This window comes from Sparus aurata, chromosome 3 (assembly GCF_900880675.1).
Source record: "Sparus aurata chromosome 3, fSpaAur1.1, whole genome shotgun sequence".
Classification (NCBI taxonomy): Eukaryota; Metazoa; Chordata; class Actinopteri; order Spariformes; family Sparidae; genus Sparus; species Sparus aurata.
Window position 1 is genome coordinate 19106957 of NC_044189.1, and position 21969 is coordinate 19128925.

Consider the following 21969-nt stretch of genomic DNA (forward strand, 5'->3'; position numbering starts at 1 on the left):
AGTCTGGTAAGGTCTGGGCACTGAAAAATGTGTTTAGGTTATGGAAAAGACCATACATGACACAAGTATGTAACATTTATGTTTGTTCACTGACTTATGCAAAATGCATTAAAAACAAATCAATCTCGACTTTGAGTGGCAAACAGGGTATATGACCTATAGAGGGGCACCATTGTTTTTTTTAATTCAGTGTATTACTTTACACCACTGCAATTCAGTGTATTACTACACACTGGTGTCGTAGCCTATTCATCTTAAACCAATTGACAGGCATAGTGACAGCAAGATTTACAGAGAAGAACTCACACATACAAACATTCAATTGATAAAATGTTCTGTATTCTTTAATTCATATGTACAGCCCGACCCCCCCACCCCATCCCAACCCAACCCACCCCACCATCCCCCAATAAAGAAACTTTCAATGAATACTTTTAATATATTTAGTCAGTTTTACAGCTTCTGTACAGGATTGCTGTTTTCATGAAATTCACACGTAGGGCAGCAACATCTTTTTCTTTGTTAGAGGAACCAAGAACAAGCATAAACGGAGTGAACAAGATGATTTAGCAGTTAGGTGGTAAACACACAGCTCTTGGAGGGAATGTACAGAAGCAGCGCAATTTGGATAAACTATGTACAATACAAACCGTTCATACAAATTAGGCTCTAAGATATATAATTCAATACATTACATTTGATATATAAGTGACAATGAGCAAGCCCCATCCCCCAACGAACGACCAACTGATCAATCAGTATGGTAATCAGATCATAAGTCAGCCGAGAATGAACTGATAACCTAACAATCTCAACATCTAGCTGCACTAGCAGGAACACTCTGATGACAGCTGAAGAGCGACAGTGTTACAGTATCTGACCATGTGAAAATGTTTTCTCTCCTGACTTGCCTGAGGGAGAAGCCAGCTAATTTCCAGCTCCTCCCTATATAGTTACATTTTTCATAGGGCTCTTCACTGTCCTCTTCAGCCGCCTTGCAGGTTTTGTAAAAATGTCTGAAGATTTATTTCTTAATTCTTTTGAAATGAGGAGTTTTTTGATTTTGATTTCCAGTTATGCAAGATAAACTGCAGAGCATAAATAGCACAGCAGGGTCAACCAGTTCATATGTTGTAGTCCAAAGGGTTCATATGCTGTAAGAGGCAAAATTTTACAAATAAAATGTGAACAAAGAGCAAACAACATCTAGTCTGAAAAGAAGTGTGAACTAAACATGAAGCAAACAACAAAGGGCATCAATGATAATCCCAAAAGGAGCAATAAGGGCAAAACACAATTCAGGTAGAATAACCTAATCCTAACTGACAAATAACATTATTTTTTATAGGTAATTTTTAAGCATATAACAGCCCTATATACCACCATTTAACAGCACGTATCTGCTCTCTTTGCAGCTTTCAGAACATTGAATTGTGAAATAAATTGGGATAGTTGACGCTCTGTTATGGACATTTTTAGGGACAGTACAGCTAACATTCACATTTCTCTGGTATGGGTAGAAGCCCGAGTCTGTGCTCCACACATCCATCTTTTTGTATGTGAGTGTACTGGGAGGTCAGCCAGAAGGGAAGTAGGGAGTGTCACTGTGGTAGTTGTAGTCAGGGCACACTTTCTGCACCAGTTTGTAGTCGGTGCTGTAGAAGGAAATAAAGATGCAGATGACTTTGAAAGGTTTGGAGCAGAGCCAGGAGACGTGGCTCTGGGTCTGCTCCTGGTAGCAGGTCTTGGATGGGTCAAAGTTGCAGAGCGTGTTCTTGGCACCCTTCTCCACCTTCTCGTACTCTATGCGGCAGTTGAAGGACTTAGAGTCCTTAGCATCGATGACGGACTGCTGCGCTGCCACGTCAAACTCCACTATCTTGGTTGGAGGTACTAAGCTGACAGAGACGTTGCCCTGGCCTGTCGAGTTATGCCGGAAGTAGACACTAAAGGTGCCGTTGCCGTGATCCACAATTTTACCAGTGATCAGTAGGTTGAGTTTGACCGTCTTGATGTTAGAGTGGAAGTCCCCCCAGCCAAACATCTTCTTGAACTTTCCCGTCTTGACCATTGGCCGCCGTTTGGCCCGCGGTCGTGAGTCCTGCAAGTCTGTGGAATTCCTCAGCCAGTCCCATAGGTCCTGCTCAGAGTAGGGTTCTGGGGTATCATAGCGAAGGTCCAAGGCTGTGCTGTTCTCTTTGCCATGTAGAGTTTGTGACAGCAGCCTACTGATGGACATATCCTTACTGCTTTCTGTCCATATATGCTTTAGTGTGGATTTGGGGCTTCCCGACTTGACAATATCCGACTTTGAGGCGTGGGCACTTGTTACCTGTGGAAGAGAGAAACAACATCTGTCAGCTTGTGTGTAATGTGTGTAATGGGATGATATCCTTGATCCATGTTGTTGTTGTTTTTGTTCTTCTCATACACCAATCAGCCACAACATAAAAAAACCCACGAAAAAACAAAGACCAACAGGTGAAGTAAATAACATTGATCATCTGGTTGGAGTGCAGCATTCTGCTGGGTCCTGGCATTCATGTGGATGACAATTGACATGCAACACCCAATGAAACCCAGCTACATACCAAGTATACACCTGCATGACACTGGCACTCTCCTATGGTAGTGCACCCCTAATGCTGGTACAAAAAGACTACAACAGTGTTTGGATGGATTGTGTACCAGGGTTTCCAGAACATTGCATTGTAATGAGATGATTTATGTTATTCACCTCACCTGACAGTCCTTTTAATTTTTTGCTATGTGTACTTTGATTGCTGTGTAAAACCTGTTTAGTTGTTTATTGAGAGCTACTTTTCTTCAGGCCTCCATTTAATTCATCCAAAAACTGGCATGACCTAAGGTATTTTTGTCAGGGCAATAGAACATACAAAAATGTGAAATTTGTGAATAGACAGGCAAACATTTCAGCACATACAGAGAATAAAGTAATCCAAAACAAGTTAATTATTAATACACATTTTCTTTGTTATAAATGTAGCAGTTGTGCCTCTCCTATGAAAAATACCAAATTACAAAGTTTTCACATAACTGTCATCACCGCATTTCTTAGCATGTTACTATCGCCAGCTGTCAATCAGTGGAATAGCATGAAACAACAGGCGTGTGTGTTATGTCATTAGAGTTCATTTGCACACATGTTTTGCATTTTAGTTGAGTGGAGAACACAAACAAGACGGACACCAGATCATCACAAAAGTTCTCCATAGTGCACCAAGGGACAACACTCCACCTTTAATCATATATAGAAAAGGTCGTCCCACCTTCAACCTGAGCAGAAGCCACAATAAGTGAAAACACCCGTTTAAAGTTCTCATGAAATGGGTAAGTGTTATATACTTTGGCATAGTTACATGTTTACTGTCAAAAGAACCAGCTAGGAGGGACTTGTAGCTAGTGGTCTGCTGACTCTGCCCAGAATACCAGCTCCCAGTCAGGGATCAAGGTGGTTTTCTTGCCATAATTGACCCCTGACACCTTAGGGCTGAGTCAGTATATAGGACTGCTAATAGGCTAAAGGTGATCAGTAGTGAGGGATCACTTTAGCTACAAAGGACATGGTAGTCCAAAGAGGAAACCCCATAAAAAGCATTCGTTGATACTGTAACTGCCTTTCATTGTTCTTGGAAGCCGCATATGGCCCCGTTCTGGAGTTGTTCATTGGGAGAATCCTGGTTAGCACAAGTTAGCAATGACTTTAGTAACAAGTAAAGCTATCCATCCAGAGTTTAGGCAGAGCGTCAGAAAATACTTTCTGTATTCACTCAAATCAGTGACTTAAGTTCTAAAGTTTTGTATTGGCACAGTAATGGTGGGGTCATGAAAATTGCGTTTATTGGACACAATAAACGCAATTTTTTTTCAATTTTATTTTCAGCTTCGAGTGCAGGGTGAGTCATCAATATGTTTTTACATTTCCAAAAAGTTACAAACCTTGAAAGAACGAAATCCTTCAAAATAGCTTTTAGCGTATGTTTAGCCTTATAGTGACATATAGGTGAGATATAGAGACAAAGAGCCAATACATATTGATAAAAAAACACTTTAACATGACTTAATGTGACTGAAAAAAACATTACTTGAATTTGATACGACCCAGAAACATCTCCTAATCCCCAAATTTCCTGACACCTCATTGGTAATATGAAGTCAACAGTGTTCATAGCTGAGGACACTGTAACCAAATACATATCTTTAAAAGACTTACGCTCTGGTTTGCTGTAATCCTGTTCAGTGATTCACATTCTCATGGTCACCAATTCCACTTGATTACAGTATTGAATCCAGTAGAATTTCAAGGATGGGTGGGGAGGAATTAAAGGCCTAGAAAGGCATGCCAATACTAAAACATACTTCTATATTGGGTGAAATATTGTGTCACGAGATATAATTTATCTAAATCATTCACGAAATATAGACCTTCACAGTCAAGCATGCAGATTTCTACAACATTGACTACTCAAATGTATTCCATTTGGGTTTAAGGAAATCAATCTTTGCTTCAAGATTTGAATTCAAATCGTGGACAGCCTCAAATTGGGAATAATAGCACATCAAGCTGAGTGCGAAAGAGAATATAGAAACATATTGTTCCCATCTCCTACCTTTGTCAAATAGGGAGTATCAGCTAGCTCACACAGATAAATGCAGTGGCCGTTCAGCATGTTAAGACTGGACTATTAACTAAAGAGTGCTCCTTGAATTGATGATTGATGAACCCAAGGGTATTCACTATTTCACACAGATGACTAGAATTGGGCCCATACAGGCCCCTTTAGAGGTATGTGACATTGATTGCCTGATTTGTACTGTAAGACGTGACAGCAGATCTGTCTTGCTGAGGTTTTTGCATTTTGTGGGTCGCCCCCAGGATCAATACTTTGAAAATAAGGTTTTGCTACCAATCAGTTGGTCCTCGGAATTGAATTGCCTCACAGTTGTGTCTCTCAACACCATGGGGACATGCAGAAAGCTCTTTACATACTGTTTCATGGAGACAATGTCTGTACTATAAAGTATATCACAGACTTGGTAGACTGGCTGGCTGGAACCCAAATATGGTCAATTCGTTACAGGGTTAGTCAGAGGTAGAGTTTATGATATAATTTCCTTGTGCAAATCAGCAGCAGAAAATCATTTGTCAGTGTAGTAACTGAGGAATGCATTGAATCATTATTAAATTCAGAAGATACATTTCTGGATGTTTTTAGGCCTAATAATTTAGTCATTAAAACAGCTGTAGCCTAAAAAATATGTATTACTGAGATCTACTGATTTTTTCCCCTTGATTTAATTAACAGCTTTAAGGCGCACTATGTTGTTTTGGAAAAGCAATTCAGGAACTCAGAGTAAATCTAGTATTTATTATTGATTAGCCTAGTTAATGATACAAACTCAGAAATTTCCACAACTACATAAATAAGCCAAGACCCCCTGACCCACACTCTTTGAAGCAAGAAAGGTGCTGGGGCCAAAGACATATAAATAAAGTTGTCAGAGTCAGTTTGTACGGTATGTTCAGTTTATTCACTCATGAAAATGAAGAGAGATTGTTTATTTTGTTTAGGCATGAAAAACAATCCTTCATTAATTTAAAATCGTCCCATTTAATTTTCTTCCCAAAAACGACCTAGTCCACCCACAACTATTCCCCATTGCACATTTCCTTTGTCTTACTTCCATTAATATTTCCAATTTCATGTTTACAAATGCTTTTACTTTGAGCATTTCCTTTTAAGATTTAGCATTTTAAATTTTACTTTATTTATATATATTTATATTTTATGCATTTTACCTTTTTTTTCAATTGAGTTTTTCTTGGTTTAGGTAATTTATGACCTGATTACTCCTAGTTGTGTAGTAAAATAATAATCTTTAAATTGTATTTATTTAATCTTAAATTTTATTTAGACTTTGAATTTTAATAATGACCAAAAATATCCTCCATACAGAGGATGCTCTGAGCACACTAAAACTGACACTGAATTTCTGAACAACAATTTCTGACTGAAATTACATATGAAGGCACTCATATGTATAGCTGAACAAACACACACAATCCAGTAATGAGTCAGCTTCCCACAGATTCTTTTGCCAATGAGCAAATGCTGCTCCACTGCCTGGACAAATCCTGTAACTTTGTCCCTCACTCACTCACTCTGAAAAAATCGTGATATTGTTACTCTGTTTGAACAGCCAGCATTTGGGAACTACTGGATCTACAGAAAGAGTATGTCTGTTGTATAATAATAATAATAGTATGCAGTTTACAGGTAAGTAGTGCATTTGCTGCTAACACCTGCAACCATGGTAAATGCTAATTTAAATAGCTTGAAGCAGCTGTCCTGATAATTCCTGAGATACATATTTTAAAAGCTAAAAGTTTAATTTTGTGTCCTTTGGAGAGTTTATAACTACAGCTTTTAGTTTTGCTGATTAAATGTGCTACAATATTTGTTTCTATAAAATCAGAGCAGATGTACGGTGTGAATCTTAGCCTAATATCTGAATAATGCACCCTATAAATAGCTGGAAACAGACTGTGCCTTGAATTTCAGACATGCTTCTTGTTGGCGCCAGAAGCATGCTGCCTCAAGATAGCAATACACCATCAGTGCGCCTGACCACACCTCACACCCTTAAGACACGGCCAGGGGCAAACAGGTGGGCACAATTACAATTGCTATTTACACAGCGTGGGTGCTGGGAGTGAAAAAGACAACTGCATTAATCTGAACCTAGCAATGAAAAAAACTATAACAGGATTCAAACCTATTCACACACTTAGTACAGAGAGTTAGATAATGAACCAGTCACCCCCTAGAGAATGTTTTTCTTATTCAACAAGAGGAAAATCAGAAAGGAAGAAACAAACAGAGGCTAACTGAAGTTCACAGCTCACTTGGTGGAGTTGAAGAGGGTCTCAGGTGATCTATCTTAAGCCTCAAGGATTAAAACTCAGAGAGCACTTGGCTGCATGAGGCAGACACACTCAGCAATCATTTTCTATTCAAACAGGCGAGGTGGTCTCCTCATCTTGACGAAGGGTGAGGATTACACCGGATTGGATTTATGATAATGTGCATGCTTATGAAAGAGATCTGGAAAGTCAGTTTTTTCATGGTCCATCAATAGAATAACAAAAAATGAACTAAAAACACAAGACAAAGCGCTTTAGATGCGGTTGCTTTGAGGGGATTCATCTGATTTCTCCAGTCCTTGCACAGGTAGTCAACTGTAAAAACTATGATTTAAGCTAGCAGTACAGAAGCACCAGAAATTGTGCCCTGTAGCCACTTTAAGTAAAAGTAAAATTACAACTATCAGATAGATGTCGGTAATAAATGTTTTAAAATGAGCTCTGAGCCCCTATCAGGACAAAACCCCTGGAGTGCTCAGTAAATTGGGTGGGAATGCCTTAACTAATTTATTTTTAATTTTTTTAAAGTAGACTTTACTGCTGCTTATTGTCAATGAAATTTGCAATTAATTGGATTACCATAAAGTGATTGCCAAACAGCAATGAAGGGCCTTTGGGGTCACTGAGAGTCTTGGATCTGTTGGTAGGAAAACATCCTTGTTCGGTTTAACCACATATTCATGTAATTTCATTGACAACCATACCTACGTACATACATGACTGCAGATATGTTGTTTATGTGACTTAACTCGACTATGTTAGTTAACCAAACTGTCTTTCCCTTTTCACACTGGACAAGAACAGCTATTTCCTTGGTGGATGTCCTGTGCTTGTTTGACCCAACCATCAATCTCCGACCTACTCCCGACTTTTTGGCTCTTCATACTACTTCTCTTCGCTTCTTCCTTTTCTGCCATAATAAATACTACGGCCACTAGAGGCTGGACTACTCTAGTGGCTGAAGACTACTTCAGCAAGATCAAAGATGTTCCCCTGGGAATTCACACCACTCCGTCACCAATGTTTCTGATATTGTTATATTAATGATCAAGCCATTGACAAACTAGAGTGTTTTTATCACAATTAATTGCAGTGGGGCCATACAACTGTCACTGAGTATAAAGTGTGCAGTCTGTGGTTGTTTATCTGTACTTGTTTGTCTAGTCCTGTGGGTGGGCTCTATGCAGTGCATAGAGGCATATTTATCTGTGCAGTTCTCAGGTTCAGGCATCATCCAGCATGTTTCAGGCAGCGGGCCAGTGGGTTTGCAGGATCCAGGAGCTGCCAGCTGTAGTGTGCTCACCTGAGGGAACAGTGCATCTGGTAAACATGGCCAACACCGCAGCCAGCACAGGCCTTGCAGATACCTGACTACTGGCCAGGCAGCCAGTTGGTTGCCCCCAGGCAAGGAAGACTGCTGGGCAAGGCAAGCAGTATAGTCTCTGTTTGTTCAGTCCAAACACAAATTATTTGCTAGAGTCTCTGCACATGCTGTTAAGCACTTTGGCGTTTGACTGCTTTCAAAAGTTTTCGATGTTTTGTAGAGCCTCTCAATCCTTGTTTTTACATTCATTCCTGAAGTCAGAGAGATACGCTTTTTAACCATTCAATCCAAAGTGATACATCTTTTTTAGTACATGACATTTCATTTAACAAATACATTAGTGAATTCATTAAATGAATTTATATAGCCGAGAGAAGTAAAACAAAGTAACTCATTGCTGATAGAGGTATCTGTTAGGATAACGGAATAGAGACACACCTTGTGACAAATCTAGAGGAACACCTGTAGCTGAACTGATTTTACACATCAGATTGGTTGTCATATGGAGTACAACTCAGCTAATTAATGGTTCTGTATTATGTCCTCTGTGGCTGAAGAGCAGGGGTTCTCAAAGTGTGAACACTATTACTAATACTATTTATTTTGTAGAATAGATAATGAACTGCTGGCTGACCGGGGAGTACAAGGAAACAGTTCATGCATGAAAATTAAGTACAAGACAATTTTTATTCTCAGGTTCCTCTCAAGCAGAAAATATAAATGTAAACAAGTTAAATATAGACTATAAGAGTTATCTTATCAAACTCTAAATACTCTCCGTGCTTTTACCATCCGTCTTTCGTGATACTCTCACAAGTAGGCAGCTTCAAGCAGACCGAGCATTATATTTACCATCTGAAGTGATGTCTTGTGGGTTTACTTCCCTGCTTTGTGCAAATGTACACCTACATCTCTGTAATAAACCAATGAGATGTTTACACAAGTTTTTATGAGAGTCTCCACGGACAACAAGAAGTAACCTATATTAGTTACTGTTTTCTGAATTTGTAAAACTGTACATGTTTACTGTCTATGTTATATTCCCCTTACACATTTGGTGTAAATGGTGAAATCAGTTATTGACAGTGTGTTCAAAATACTGCTTGGACAAAAGACGCAATTCAGACACAGAAGCAGACGGGATGCACTCTAAATAAGCAGGCTTTTTCAGCGATGCTGCAGCAAACACTTGTTAAAAGATAAGAAAACATCTTAATGTTTTGTGTTAAAAGCTGAATTTACAAGAAGGCACTGATGATTTAATTTAATTCAATTAGCTGTAGCTGTTTTGTAAAATTTGTCAAGATTCTCCTCATGCAACAACTCTTAAAATCACGCAAGGATTGTAAGGGAGTCCAGGGATATTACCGTAACTTATATATATAAGTAACTTAAATTCATTATGTGGTCTATGTCCTTGACTCACACACACACACACACACACACACATAGCTCACTTTTTGCAACAAATGTATCAAGTGGATAACGGCAACAGTTAATTAAATATGAAATGGTATGACCATGCACATCCCAGAGAGAGACACTTCATTGCTGAGAACATATTGACCCTCATTTATCAAATGAACGTACAGCAGAAAACCGTGCGTACGACCATTTCCACGCAAACTTCGGCATTTATCAATTTGGACGTGAGCGGAAGCTACAATCAGATCTCACGTCAGGTCTGAGCTCGTGTACGCAAATCTGAGTCTGTGGATTTGCGGTGCAGCACAGCAAAATCTGGCTGAGTCTGAAAAGAATTATTAAACGAACCTCAGCTGTCATTAAGCATAAGCAGTCACATATTTAGAACAGATCAAAACGGATTCTTAAAACGAATGAAACAAAATTAAACTATTTTAATACAAAAAAAGCCCACGTTTTTACTGATACCACTTTTTTGTAAAATAAAATATGACAATTACCGGAATACCTTACCCCGCTGGCAAACCCTGCCACAGAGCAGGAACGCAGATTCAATGGTGCACACACACGCACACGGGTCACAGTGGAGCGCTGCTTCAGGTTACTGAAGGGCAGGTGACTCCGTCTCAGACCAGCAGGGGGAACGCTGCTGTATACTCCAGAGAAAGTGTGCGATATTATTTTGGCCTGTTCAGTTTTGCACAACATTTGCATTAGTGAACGGAGTGCCTTTGATGTGCCAGCGCTGCCAGGATGCCGATCTCCATCTTGGAAAAGTGTCTCTTCTTGCCAGTCAGTGCGTTTACATGCACAGCTTAGTCAGATTACAGCCATAGTTCGACTATGCTACTCAATCAGACAACTGCAATTATCCGAGTATACATGCCGGTGAGAAAATCGGATTATTGGCCGGAGCATGTCATACCCCGGTACGCTAGCTGGCACTGTACCCATTTCAACTAGTGGTAAAAGGGCCACCTCCAGCTGACCTCTTTACGTCACCAGCTGCCTCGGTAATCAAGAAAGATGGCGTACGAAGAGCGAGACAAAGCTACATCTTTGTACACTTCGTAAATGGTGTACATGATAATTACACAAACTAGGGGCACAATGGCGGTCTTTCTTGCTGTAATTTCGGAGGAAAGACGCCGCCACCGCCGCCACCGCCGCCGCCGTCGCCGCCGTCCGTCTACTTCTGGCTCACGGCCCCGGGGAAAAATCTCGCGCCTGCACCGAACGCAAAATCCGATCCGATTCGCTGGAACGTATTCATGCAGGAGTAATGCGACTATCAATCGAATAGTCTGGGTGCTTTAATTCGACTATGAGAAATCCGATCCGGTCCGATTTTAGTCAGACTAAGGTGTATACATGCATCTTAGAAATCCAATCATAGTCAGACTAACACAGTAATTCGGTTTTCTTGAGTGTCATGTAAACGCACTGACTGTTTCTTCTTTCCATGTTTGACCTCAGTGGGCGAGGCCTCCCAACCAGGAATATTTAAGGGCGTAACATGTTAATGACGATCCAATTCAGCCGCCGCATTTATCAAGACCCGATCATTCGTGCACTGGAATTGGTCAGATACGAATGTTTCATAAATCACACGTGTGTCCTGTCGTAAGACCAATTCTGCGCTCAGATCTGCACCCGTTTTCACGCAAGATTGATAAATGAGGGCCAATGTGTGTACTTCCTCTGGAGAAAAAAAAAAATCTGTTAATCTATATCATTAATGTAAAAAAAAATATACTAATTACACTGAAAAAAAAATCATTATTTAATGTTTAAAATAATGGTCGTGGGTAATGAATTAGCGATCCTACAGATGTGTGATTTTACTGCTTTTATGGGAGCTCAGCTCCAATTGACTCATTCATAATTTGAACGCAGATTTGCTCTCCGTTGTAATTTTACATACTCCTTCTTCTCCCTCTCTGTCTTTCTTATCATTATTCTGACCTTTTGATCTAGGCTTTATTCCAGCTGGTATAAATCACTGGTCCTCTTGATGTCCAGCTGTTTCCACAGGTGATTTGCCACAATGTGTCACAGTGTGTGTATTGGTGTGTGATGAAAACTGTCTGATGACTGTCTGGGACTTAGTCAGAGTGGATTTCACCTGATGAAATTCAATTACGTGCTTTGCAGAGAGTAGGCAGGACAGGATATTGCGTCGGCTTACAACAGCATTCCACAAGTTGTGAATTATAGCTTTTTGTCATTTTACTGCAGCTCACTGCAGCCAAGCGACATCCATCTCTTACTGCTGCTTGTTTTATGATGCAATGTTAGAAAACAAGTATAAACAATCAATACTGCCTGGATGACAAATTAACCCCACCGTCACTTAAAAGTGGTACACTGAATTGACAATGTTCATTGTCACACTTGATGGAGTTTTTTTTTATGTTTATAAAATGAATTAAAATGGATTTGGCAACCAGAGATTTTGGGCTTCATTGCTAGTTTCAGACCAACCCCTGTTCATCCCTGGGCACGGTGGTCTTAAAGTGAGGTGTGGTCTGGTGTAGAGATGGCCCACTGCTATCTTGATGCAGGAGAAAATGACAGCACCATAGACCAACAAGAAGCTGGTGTAAAGTCAAAGGCTATTTAAAGGACGTATTATTCAGATGGGATGATGCCCTTACACAGGCGGGTTCACAACATACAGACACTTGTTTATGAAGCTGCTTTTAGTAATTTTTAACATTTCCATGCATAGTAATGTCACTGTAACAAATATTGTGGCACATTTAAGTAACAAAACCAAAACCAAACTCTGTAGAGAAAACAGAATTAATCATTTAGCTTTTGAAATAAATACTTTTAGACCAAATGTCAGGATTTATCAGGACAGTGGCTTCACAGCAAACTATTTTACTATATGATCCGGACTGTGTGTGTGACCTTTTGATGTGTCATAGAACATAGAACACAAATGAACATGAAGTACTAACTGATCCTTTTGGCGAATCAGGAGTTTTAAACAACCAAAGATGTTTATCAGCTGCTCCTCGCTGCAAATGTGCATGTTAATGTATAGAGATACACAAATAGTTTCTGCTGCTGGGGGATTACTACAGGTAATGTCATTAATATATTTCCACATTTAAAACATATTTCAACCACCCACATCCCACCTGTTATTCACCAGAATGATCATTTTATTACCCGTCCCACCTGATCCAACGAATGAGATCTGCGCAAACACAGAGGGATGTGCAGCAACGCGCCGCCTCCTTCTCCTCAGTTAAGTATCTGTATTTTCTCATATTCAGTCAAATGGAGTTGTTGATGATTGTGAGGGTCCAGCGGCAAAGGACAGCATTCCTGTCCCTCAGCGAAAAATGAGTGCAGCTATTTAAATGCTCTCAGTCCTTGTGCATCTGGCTCTTAAAGGTGATAGGAGATAGCACCCTGATTGGTTTAATTTGTGTGTTACACAACCGTTGACCGTTGTCTATTTCTTCCCAGGTGAAAGTGGTCCTGGTTGATTTAAGCTAATCAATAACCAACTCCACCTGCAAATTGGTTTTATTGTTAATGTTAGATCTTTTAGGTTATTTCTTAAGGGTATCTTCACACCCAAACCACACCCATGACTAATGAAGAGTCCAAATACAACCCCTTTGTGCCATGTGCCCTACTTTACGCCCAGATTATCTGCAGTCTAACTTGCAAAATTGACCTGGAAATGCCCTAAATGCATTTGCACCATGCGCTTTCAACCAAGCACTATAGATCCTTTAAAAAGAGCCCTTTCTGTTCCTTATTTTGTATATTCTCCTCCCTTGTCAAAACTTGGTGCCTACATTATAAACAATGCTACTCCACAGCCAGCAATATAGAGATATGCATGTTTTAGTAGCAGACAATGTCATCTGGAGACAATAGCAGCAAGCAGAGCTGAGGAGCATGTGACAGAAGTCTGGTGAGCCACCTTCCACGCAGGTTTCAGACTGTATAAAAATCCACAGAATGCGCATTCTGGTAGAAATCCTTAACAACATGCGTACCGTGCACTCAGTCTTTTCAGTCTGAATACTGTGATGTTTCGAGTGGGCAATAAAGGACAGGCAAAGTGAGAATTTAACATTTTTATTTACAGCAGAGAATTTTTTTCCACTAAATTGTTTTAGGATTATATCTAGAGTTTAAAAAAAGCCTTCACTATGATTACACCGTGATGCTCTAGTTATTAACCTTCTTTGTACTGTCTCTTGTAAAAATCTTTTTCATTATGCAACGTGATCATTAAATGTGAATGAGAATAAAAAAATACATGAGGTTAAATTATTATTATTTTATCATTATTTTATAATTATTTTCCTGTATTGTTGGGGAGTAAGAATAACTTCAGGTGTGACCTATTATCAGGTCCTTTAAACTGCCCTGTCTTACCCTCATTTTCTCTGTGTGCTGACTTTTAATTATGTTTGTCATAGGATGGAAATTAATTAAGAAATCATTGAAACAAACGAAACAAAAAACAACACATGTTAAATGCGTGTTAAATTGCCAGAAAATACATAACAGCAAAACAGCCCAACTTATTCAAATTATTAGTCTTGGTATTATGAATGTTTGAAAGATGAAATATATGTAAATATTTGTAAAATTCTCACTGATGTGGGATATCATCACAATGTAATTATACCTGTGTGTTCAGCAAAAAGCAACAAGTTAATTACAAAAACAAATAAAAGAATTTCCAGGAATTCTTCTTAAAATAGCACAGGTCAGAGCGACACAGAGTATCTTTGTAGATAATCTTCAGGGTGTTTTCTGGATCCAAATGAGGCAAAAGGAATCTTGAAGATGGGACTTGAGCTGGATTTAACAGCATGTTCCGGTTCCTATCTGAACCCACTATTTTGAGAAAGAGTGGGTTCAGATAGGCAACAAGAGCACAAGCAAGGGGCTACCCAAAGCAGGACATAATTCCTCCCTGGCTTCCCACCGGCCAAAAATCAGGTTGCAGATTAAAGCACAGTTTCCTGTGACCTGTTAAATCCAGTTTAAGTCCCACTTAAAACTTTTGCCTCATTTGGATCCATAAAACACCCTGAAAATGATCTACAAAGATGTACTCTGTGGTGCTCTGACCTGTGCTATTTTAAGAAGAATTCCTGGAAATTCTTTTATTTGTTCTTGTAATTAACTTGTCACTTTTTGCTGAACACACATGTATAATTGATGTGGCTCTGTTATTGCCAACAGCTGAAAAGTGAGACAATAAATCAAATCACAACACTAGCATCACGATCCATGTTGTATTTTGAGCTCGATGGTAATTTGCTAAGATGCAAATGGCCTGCGAGAGCAGATTGTATTATTGTATACTGTAAACACAACAGAAACCCTAGGAACATACAACCACTAACCATATTGGTATTTCTAGTTTTATGACAAGCAGAAAACAGAGTCCAACGTAATAACATCCCAGCCTTTGTTTTTTCACAGAGTGAGTTTGGCACCATTTAATTTGCTTTTTTACATTAAAATGAGACTGAAGACAAAAGATCTGTGATGAGATGAGCTCCAGATTCTTCATCTCTTTTGAAAATTTCCAGTCGTCATACACATGCAGAGAGAGCTGCAAAGCTGGGCCAGAATAAAGTGATGGGTGAAGAAAGATGGCCATGTGGTGTTTGAAAAAGAAGTCTTATGAAAGCTCCAGAGAATGAAAACAGAAAGGGAGGAAGAGAAAGGGAGGAAAAATTTGAGGGTGTTAGCTTAACAATATAGGAAGAGGAGGACTGAGGAAGCATGACCCTGAACATACAGACAATTAACCTTCAGTTCAGCAAAGTATAAAACTAAACTGAGCCTTCACAGGCTGATCACTCATAAGTCAACATAACATAAAGGCCTGTGAGGATGTTCTTTTAACAGGGTGGGCCACACGTGTACTATTTACATGTTTTCTAATTCATCACAATTATCAATGACTGTGCAGCTGTTTTTGGTGTTCAAAATTTAATCTGCTGGCAAGTTACCAACTCAAGCATCAGAATAAGTTTTGGCAATTTATGTTTCTGCAAACCACAGATATGCTAAGGCTTTACATTTCTTTAGGTTGCTGCTTTATTGTTTTTTAGGTTCAATATACAATTGCATGCTCTGGCAACACTGTGTATATGGGCAGAAGATATGGTATTCTTTATGTGTATGCTGGTACTGAGAGCATACTGGTGAGGGACCAAGCTGGCAGGGAAGTGGTCTTTGATGTGTTCAAGAACCAATTCCTCAAAGCACTTCATCAGGATGGGGGTCATTAAGACTAGACACAGCAGACTTTTTAGGTACAGGGCCTCTGTACATGGGATGCCCGCTCTACCCACTGAGCTAAACGTTGCCCCCAGTCTCCACGTTAAAAAATGTCAGTAATAACATCAGCTAGCTAACCGGCATATGTTTTTTTTAGTACACGGAAGGCATATTATCTGGACCAGCAGCCTTATTCATATTCACTCTCGGCAGGATTTTTCTCACATCTGCTGTGTTGACTGACAGTGGCCCATCGTCTGGAGGTGGAGTACACTTCACAGTTGAGTCGTTGTTGAGTAAGTTATAAGTATTCACCCCCTTCAAGTCAGGAATATTGATTAACCAATGACTGGACCGTCCAGAAACAGGTGTTTTTGTATGCAATCGCTGGAGACACATTCACTGAACTGAGGTGATCTCCATTTCACAAATTGCAAGACGACTAACACCAATTTGCTGGACCTCTGCTGAATTCTGTCAACTATCAGTCAATTTAAAGGGGCTGAATATTGCATGCAATCACTTATTTCACATCCTGAGTGCTGTATCGTAGGCAACTGTGCTTGTTTCAGTTCCTTGAAGACATTTCACCTCGTTCAAGAGGCTTCTTCAGTTCTAGCTAAATGGAGGGGAGTCACAGGCTTTTAAACCCTGTGTGGGAGTGTCCTTACAGAGCTGTTAAGGACACATGTGAGCTCTGAGTTTCAGTCGTTAGAGCCACTTGGCTCAACCGACCTTCATGTTGGTTGCTAAGGCTAGGTGAGTCCAAGTGTGAATGGTTGTTTAGCTGTCTCGGAGGGGAACTCAGTACTGTATTGTCGGTGGGTGATAGGCAATGTAGAAGGGCACTTTCTCTGTTCCCATTCCAGTTTGACATAGGTGGAATCTTTTACTCCTCTTTTAAACCTTCTGTTTTCTCTGGCCAAGATGTGGACAGCAGAGTCTTGGCTTGAGCAGTTGACCCTCCTGTGTTGTGCCATTTACAGAGAGGTTATTTTGTCTCTTCAATGTAAAAATCTGTACAGTCCTGGCTGCATTGAACGGCATAAAATACATTACTCTGCTTATGCCTGGGTGTTTTGTCCTTAGGATGGACAAGCTTCTGCCTCAGCGTGTTGGTAGGTTTAAAGTGAACCGGTATGTTATGTTTAGGTCCTCCTCAGATATTCCCGCGACATAAGGAATGATGATGTTGTTAGGTTTTCTCATTCCTCCTCTCTGTCTGCTCTGGATCTTTTAGAGGTTTTGACAAAGGGCCAGTTTGGGTAGCCACGAGTTCTAAGTGCTCCCCTGAAGGGCTTCTGTTCCCTCTCCTTCCCCTCTGTCTTTGTGGACACGGTCTCAGCCTGTTGGTTTGAAGTTCCGATGACCCTCAGCTTGTGCTGCAGTGGGTGATGAGAGTCGAACATCAAGTACTAATCAATGTGTCTAGGTTTTCTGTTCACTTCAATGTTGAGGCTTTTATCTTCTTCAGTGTGTACTGCACAGTCCAAGAAGGGCAGACTGTCTCCCCTGACATCTAGAGATGCACCGATCAATCGGCAACCGATCGCAATCGGCCGATAATGCCCCTTTCGGTTTTGATCGGAGTTCTCAAAATAGATCACATCAGGCCGATCAGATGACATTTAAGTATAAAGACAGTGCATTAACTGCATGCAGGGAGGGAATTTCATGGCCGCCGTTGCCCCACACTTTGGCCTTGATGCCCCGTGAAAAAAAAACTCATCATACGGCCACAGTGGCCTCTGTGCCCCTGGCCCGGTCAGCTTAGCGAGCTTGCCTTTAATTACAGCCACCTGAGTGCACAGTAGTCAGTAGTCAGTAGTAACTTCAGTCAGTTTGCGGTTTGCGCAGGTGGAGTCTCATCATCACGATGATCTCACGTGAAAGCCTCTCAAACAGCAGCAGCGTCTCAAAACAGAAGTACAAAACTTACAGCACAGGTGCGAAAGCGAGCGCAGCCGGTTTTGACATGATACGCAACTGACTTATGTGGTATGATTTAGTCCGGTAAAGTTGGAAATAGATTCACAGATTCGAACTTCCCGGATCAATAACTCATAAGTGAAACCTTGTTAAAACACAAACGACGGGTCTTTTCTACCGTAGTAAGGTAGACAACGGGCTACAACCGTATGTTAATCAAAACAAGCGCCTGGACATTAACTCTGGTCTGTATGGTCAGCCAGCTGTGAGACGAGGGCGCAGGGACCGTCTACAAAGTGCAACACCGAAAAGAGAAACTACAAAAAATTCAATAACTTCACTATTATTCAGAGTGTAGTGTCACCAAAATCACTCCACACATCAGTGGTCTCCTGCTGGTTATTCTACAATTTTTTGTTTGGAAAAAATGTGCTTTGCCATAATTTTGGGGAATTTCTATTGGGAGAAATATTCAATAACACTAATATTCAGTGAGGTGTCACAAAAATCACCTCACCCTAACCCTACTTAACAAAAACTACTTTCTAATGTAACTTTAACTTGAGTTTGGTATAAAAAAATGTTTTAATACACAATCCATGTCTTATTATAAATTAGGATGTTATGGTATCAGTCTGAAAGGTAAATCAACACATTTTACCCAGTGGCCTTTGTGCCCTGTCATGTGGCCTTGGTGCCCCTGAAAAAAAAACTGAAGGCCAAATGGACTTGCCCCTAAAATAACAAAATTCCCACCCTGACTGCATGCATTCCCACTAGTAAGCTACAGTTACTCTATGTAAGCTGAGTCCAAGTTGTCTCTAAGAGAGTCTCTAGAGTGTGAAATATTGCACATTGCCTCAGCCTGCAATAAAACGGTGGTCAATTCATGATACTTTCTAATCTCCTAATTTTTATACTTAATAATACAATGTCAATGTTGTGTAAGAAGAATCATTAATTAAATATATGAAAGTAATACAAGACAACAATATAGAAGAATTTATGGATTTGACGCTGTGATCGGTGATCGGCAATATCGAGATCGACAGATACTGCTTTCGGTGATCGGTGATCGGTGATCGGCCCCACCCTGCACCTCTACTGACATCTTCCCACGTGAACTTGAAGTTACTGTCCACAGCATTTATGTGTTCTGTGAAGGCTTCCACTTTCCCTGTTCTGATTTTTATCCAGGTGCAGTCCGCAAGTTGGGGTGCCTACTATACAGCACTTGTATTTACATTGACCTCGATGACTGACCTTCAACAACATCTTATTTTACTCAATACATTGTTAACTAATTAACATTACTTTATAGAAATCCGTTTTCTATAAATTCTTGCCAAAAAATGCGAAATTGTATTGACCGTGATTCCATTTATAAAAGCAATAAAAGTAGAATACATCCTAGGGCGTGAACTTTTTATAGGCACTGTATATTCTTCAAGATTGATGGTCTTATCCTGAGTGGCAGCATTTCTGAACAGTTGCCAGTCTGTGCACTCGAAACAGTCCTGTAGGGTTGATGTAGCTTTATTTGTTGACACGTTAACAGTTTTAAATTATGTTTTGACCCTCTTTATCAACTGAGGATGTAGGAAGAAGAAGATCGATACATATGACTTGAAAGGCCAAATTTAGGATATGGGATAGCTTTGTAGCTGCCAGGAATATTTGTGTACACTGTACATGGTCTAGGATAATTCTTCCTCTGGTGAGGATCTGGACATGCTTGTAGAATTTGGGTAAAACAGTTCTGCGGTTAGTTTGATTAAAATCACCAGCCACAAAGAAAATTCCATCTGGTTGTTTAGTCATGTTGCTGCTGATGACATCATACAATTCCTGCAGTGCTTTTTTGAGCTTGCACCTAGGGGAATGTACAAAGCAACAATAAAAACACGGGTGAATTCTCTGGGTAGGTAATATGGACAACATCCTTGCATCAGCAATTTGACATCTGGTGAACTGTCCATTCACTTTAACTGTTTTTGAGCATGAAGATTAATTAGACACAGAGCCTCCCTCCTGTCAACGAAGTCCTGTGTCCTGTCGGCTGTGAACCAGGTCCGCTCATTGAGGACAAAAGCTTGATCTGGGATGCTAGGGATTAGCCATGTCTCTGTGTAGATGTGCGCGCAGCAGTCTCTAATTTCCTGAGTCACACCTCGTCTACTTTATTCTCCTCCTACATAAGCACGAAGAGGGCTTGGTTATGGAACAGCATTTGGTCTTTAAGTCAGGTCAGCTTAACTTTGATGCTGCATCTTTATCCTTTCTTCTTGGTGCAGGTTACAGCGCTTTCGGTGAGGTTTTGTCCTGCTGGCTGGCTGATCAGCAAATGCTGCTGGTTGAGATCCTTTGCCAATCTGCTGCACTCAGTCCAAACCCCACACTTCCTTTTCATTTTGTCTTTTTGATAAGTGAATCTGTATTGTAGATTGTAGTCCAAATACTTCCATTTACACAACCAGATATACAGTATGTATCTCCCTTGGCAAGATCATTTAAAAAAAAAACTACTTAATCTAGCATTGATTAATGACTATCCATAAGCTAACACATAGAATAATTGTATTTTTGAGCTAATGGCATAACAGAAGTTTTAGCATCTGCACAGGTTCTAATTCATGTCCAACAGCTCAGTGAAACCTGTATGTGATCGTATAGATGTGCCAGGACCTGGAGCATTTCAACAATGCCCCGTACAATCATCAGCAACTCCATTTGACTGCATTTTAGAAAATACATGCACAGATCGCAGTCCGTGGGTCATAAAACTGGTCATTCTGATTAATAGGTGGGATGGGATGCAGATGGATGAAATATGTGTTAAATGTAGAACATATTAATGACATCCTACATTATCTTGATGCTTGTCTCATTTTCAAAATATTACATGGGCTGGCACCTCCACCACTGGGTGAGTTTATACAGCAGAAAAACAGCAGTGGCAGGGCAACTAGGGCAGCCACCAGGGGAGACTGTGTTATACGCGTGCCTCAGAGCAGGACTTACTCAAAGCACTTTGATTATTACAAGTCTGTACGTCTACTTGCCTTATGTCAGTACATATGCACATATCACATCCAACCTCCACACACGCATCAAATCTAAATCAAAACCAAAACATTCCAGTCTGGCTACAAGGAATAAAGTCTGCATTAACATGCGCAAAATAACCTCTGAAATACTATATCACGCATCAACAGTGTCGGTCCGAAGAGCTGCAAGCAGAATAAAACGTCGAAGCCCGTGTGTGGTAATTGTGCAAGAGCGCACTGTAAACCCAAACGTTCAAAGTAATTAAATAGATTAAGTACTGTATACTCAAAGTTTTAGAAAAAGTTCTACTTACTTAATTATGTCAAGTTGGTGTAACATGTTGTTCCTTTTTGAGTAATTTTGACCAATCATTTTTGATTAAATGGAACTATTTTGTATTTAAGTGAGCATAACTTAAAAAACATCACTTAATCACAACTTAATAGAATTAAGTTATTACATGCTAAGAATGATAAAGTCCTGTTATTTCTATGGTTTTAAATAGGGATGATTTTAAAATAAACTTAATTTATATAGCACATGCTAAAATACAATAAAATCTCAAAGTGCTTCTCCAAATAAATAAAATCAGAAAAAAAAAAAAAAAACAGTAACAATTTGATTGGGACAAATCGTCTACAATGCATTTGACATTAGTGGAGGATCAGTTTACTCTAGCCTATATGTTTTTTTTATTTTTACTTAAGTGTTGAGCAGCTGCAGCGATGATGTTTTATTTCGAGTTCATCTCTTATTCACCCTTCCGAAGCAGAAGGCGGCGCTAATGTGCATACTACACTGATTCCTTACCGCTCTTTGAAAAACACAGAAGAAGAAAAGTTTGAACTGCAGAGATGGTTGGCAACAGAAGGCAGAAAGTTCGACCTATGCGGTAGCAGTCAGGACTTACTGTAAGTTTTGAAGTTGAATATTTATTCACTTTTACTTATTTAACGCCATGGATTGTAAGTTTACAGCAGAGGCAAAACTCCGCTGGCCACCATGGTGCTAACTAGCT

The 21969-nt window shown here is 39.9% G+C and overlaps 1 protein-coding gene across 1 annotated transcript in view; it reads right to left on the minus strand.

The window, feature by feature from the left end:
* Nucleotides 1-419: 419 nt before the first annotated feature.
* The window catches only part of nxph1 (neurexophilin 1), a 64429-nt gene continuing 42879 nt past the window's right edge, over nucleotides 420-21969 (minus strand). Inside the window, exon 2 of the mRNA XM_030413010.1 lies at nucleotides 420-2332. Within this exon, the coding sequence (XP_030268870.1) occupies nucleotides 1577-2332 (756 nt within the window). The 3' untranslated portion in view covers nucleotides 420-1576. The remainder of the gene's footprint in view (nucleotides 2333-21969) is intronic.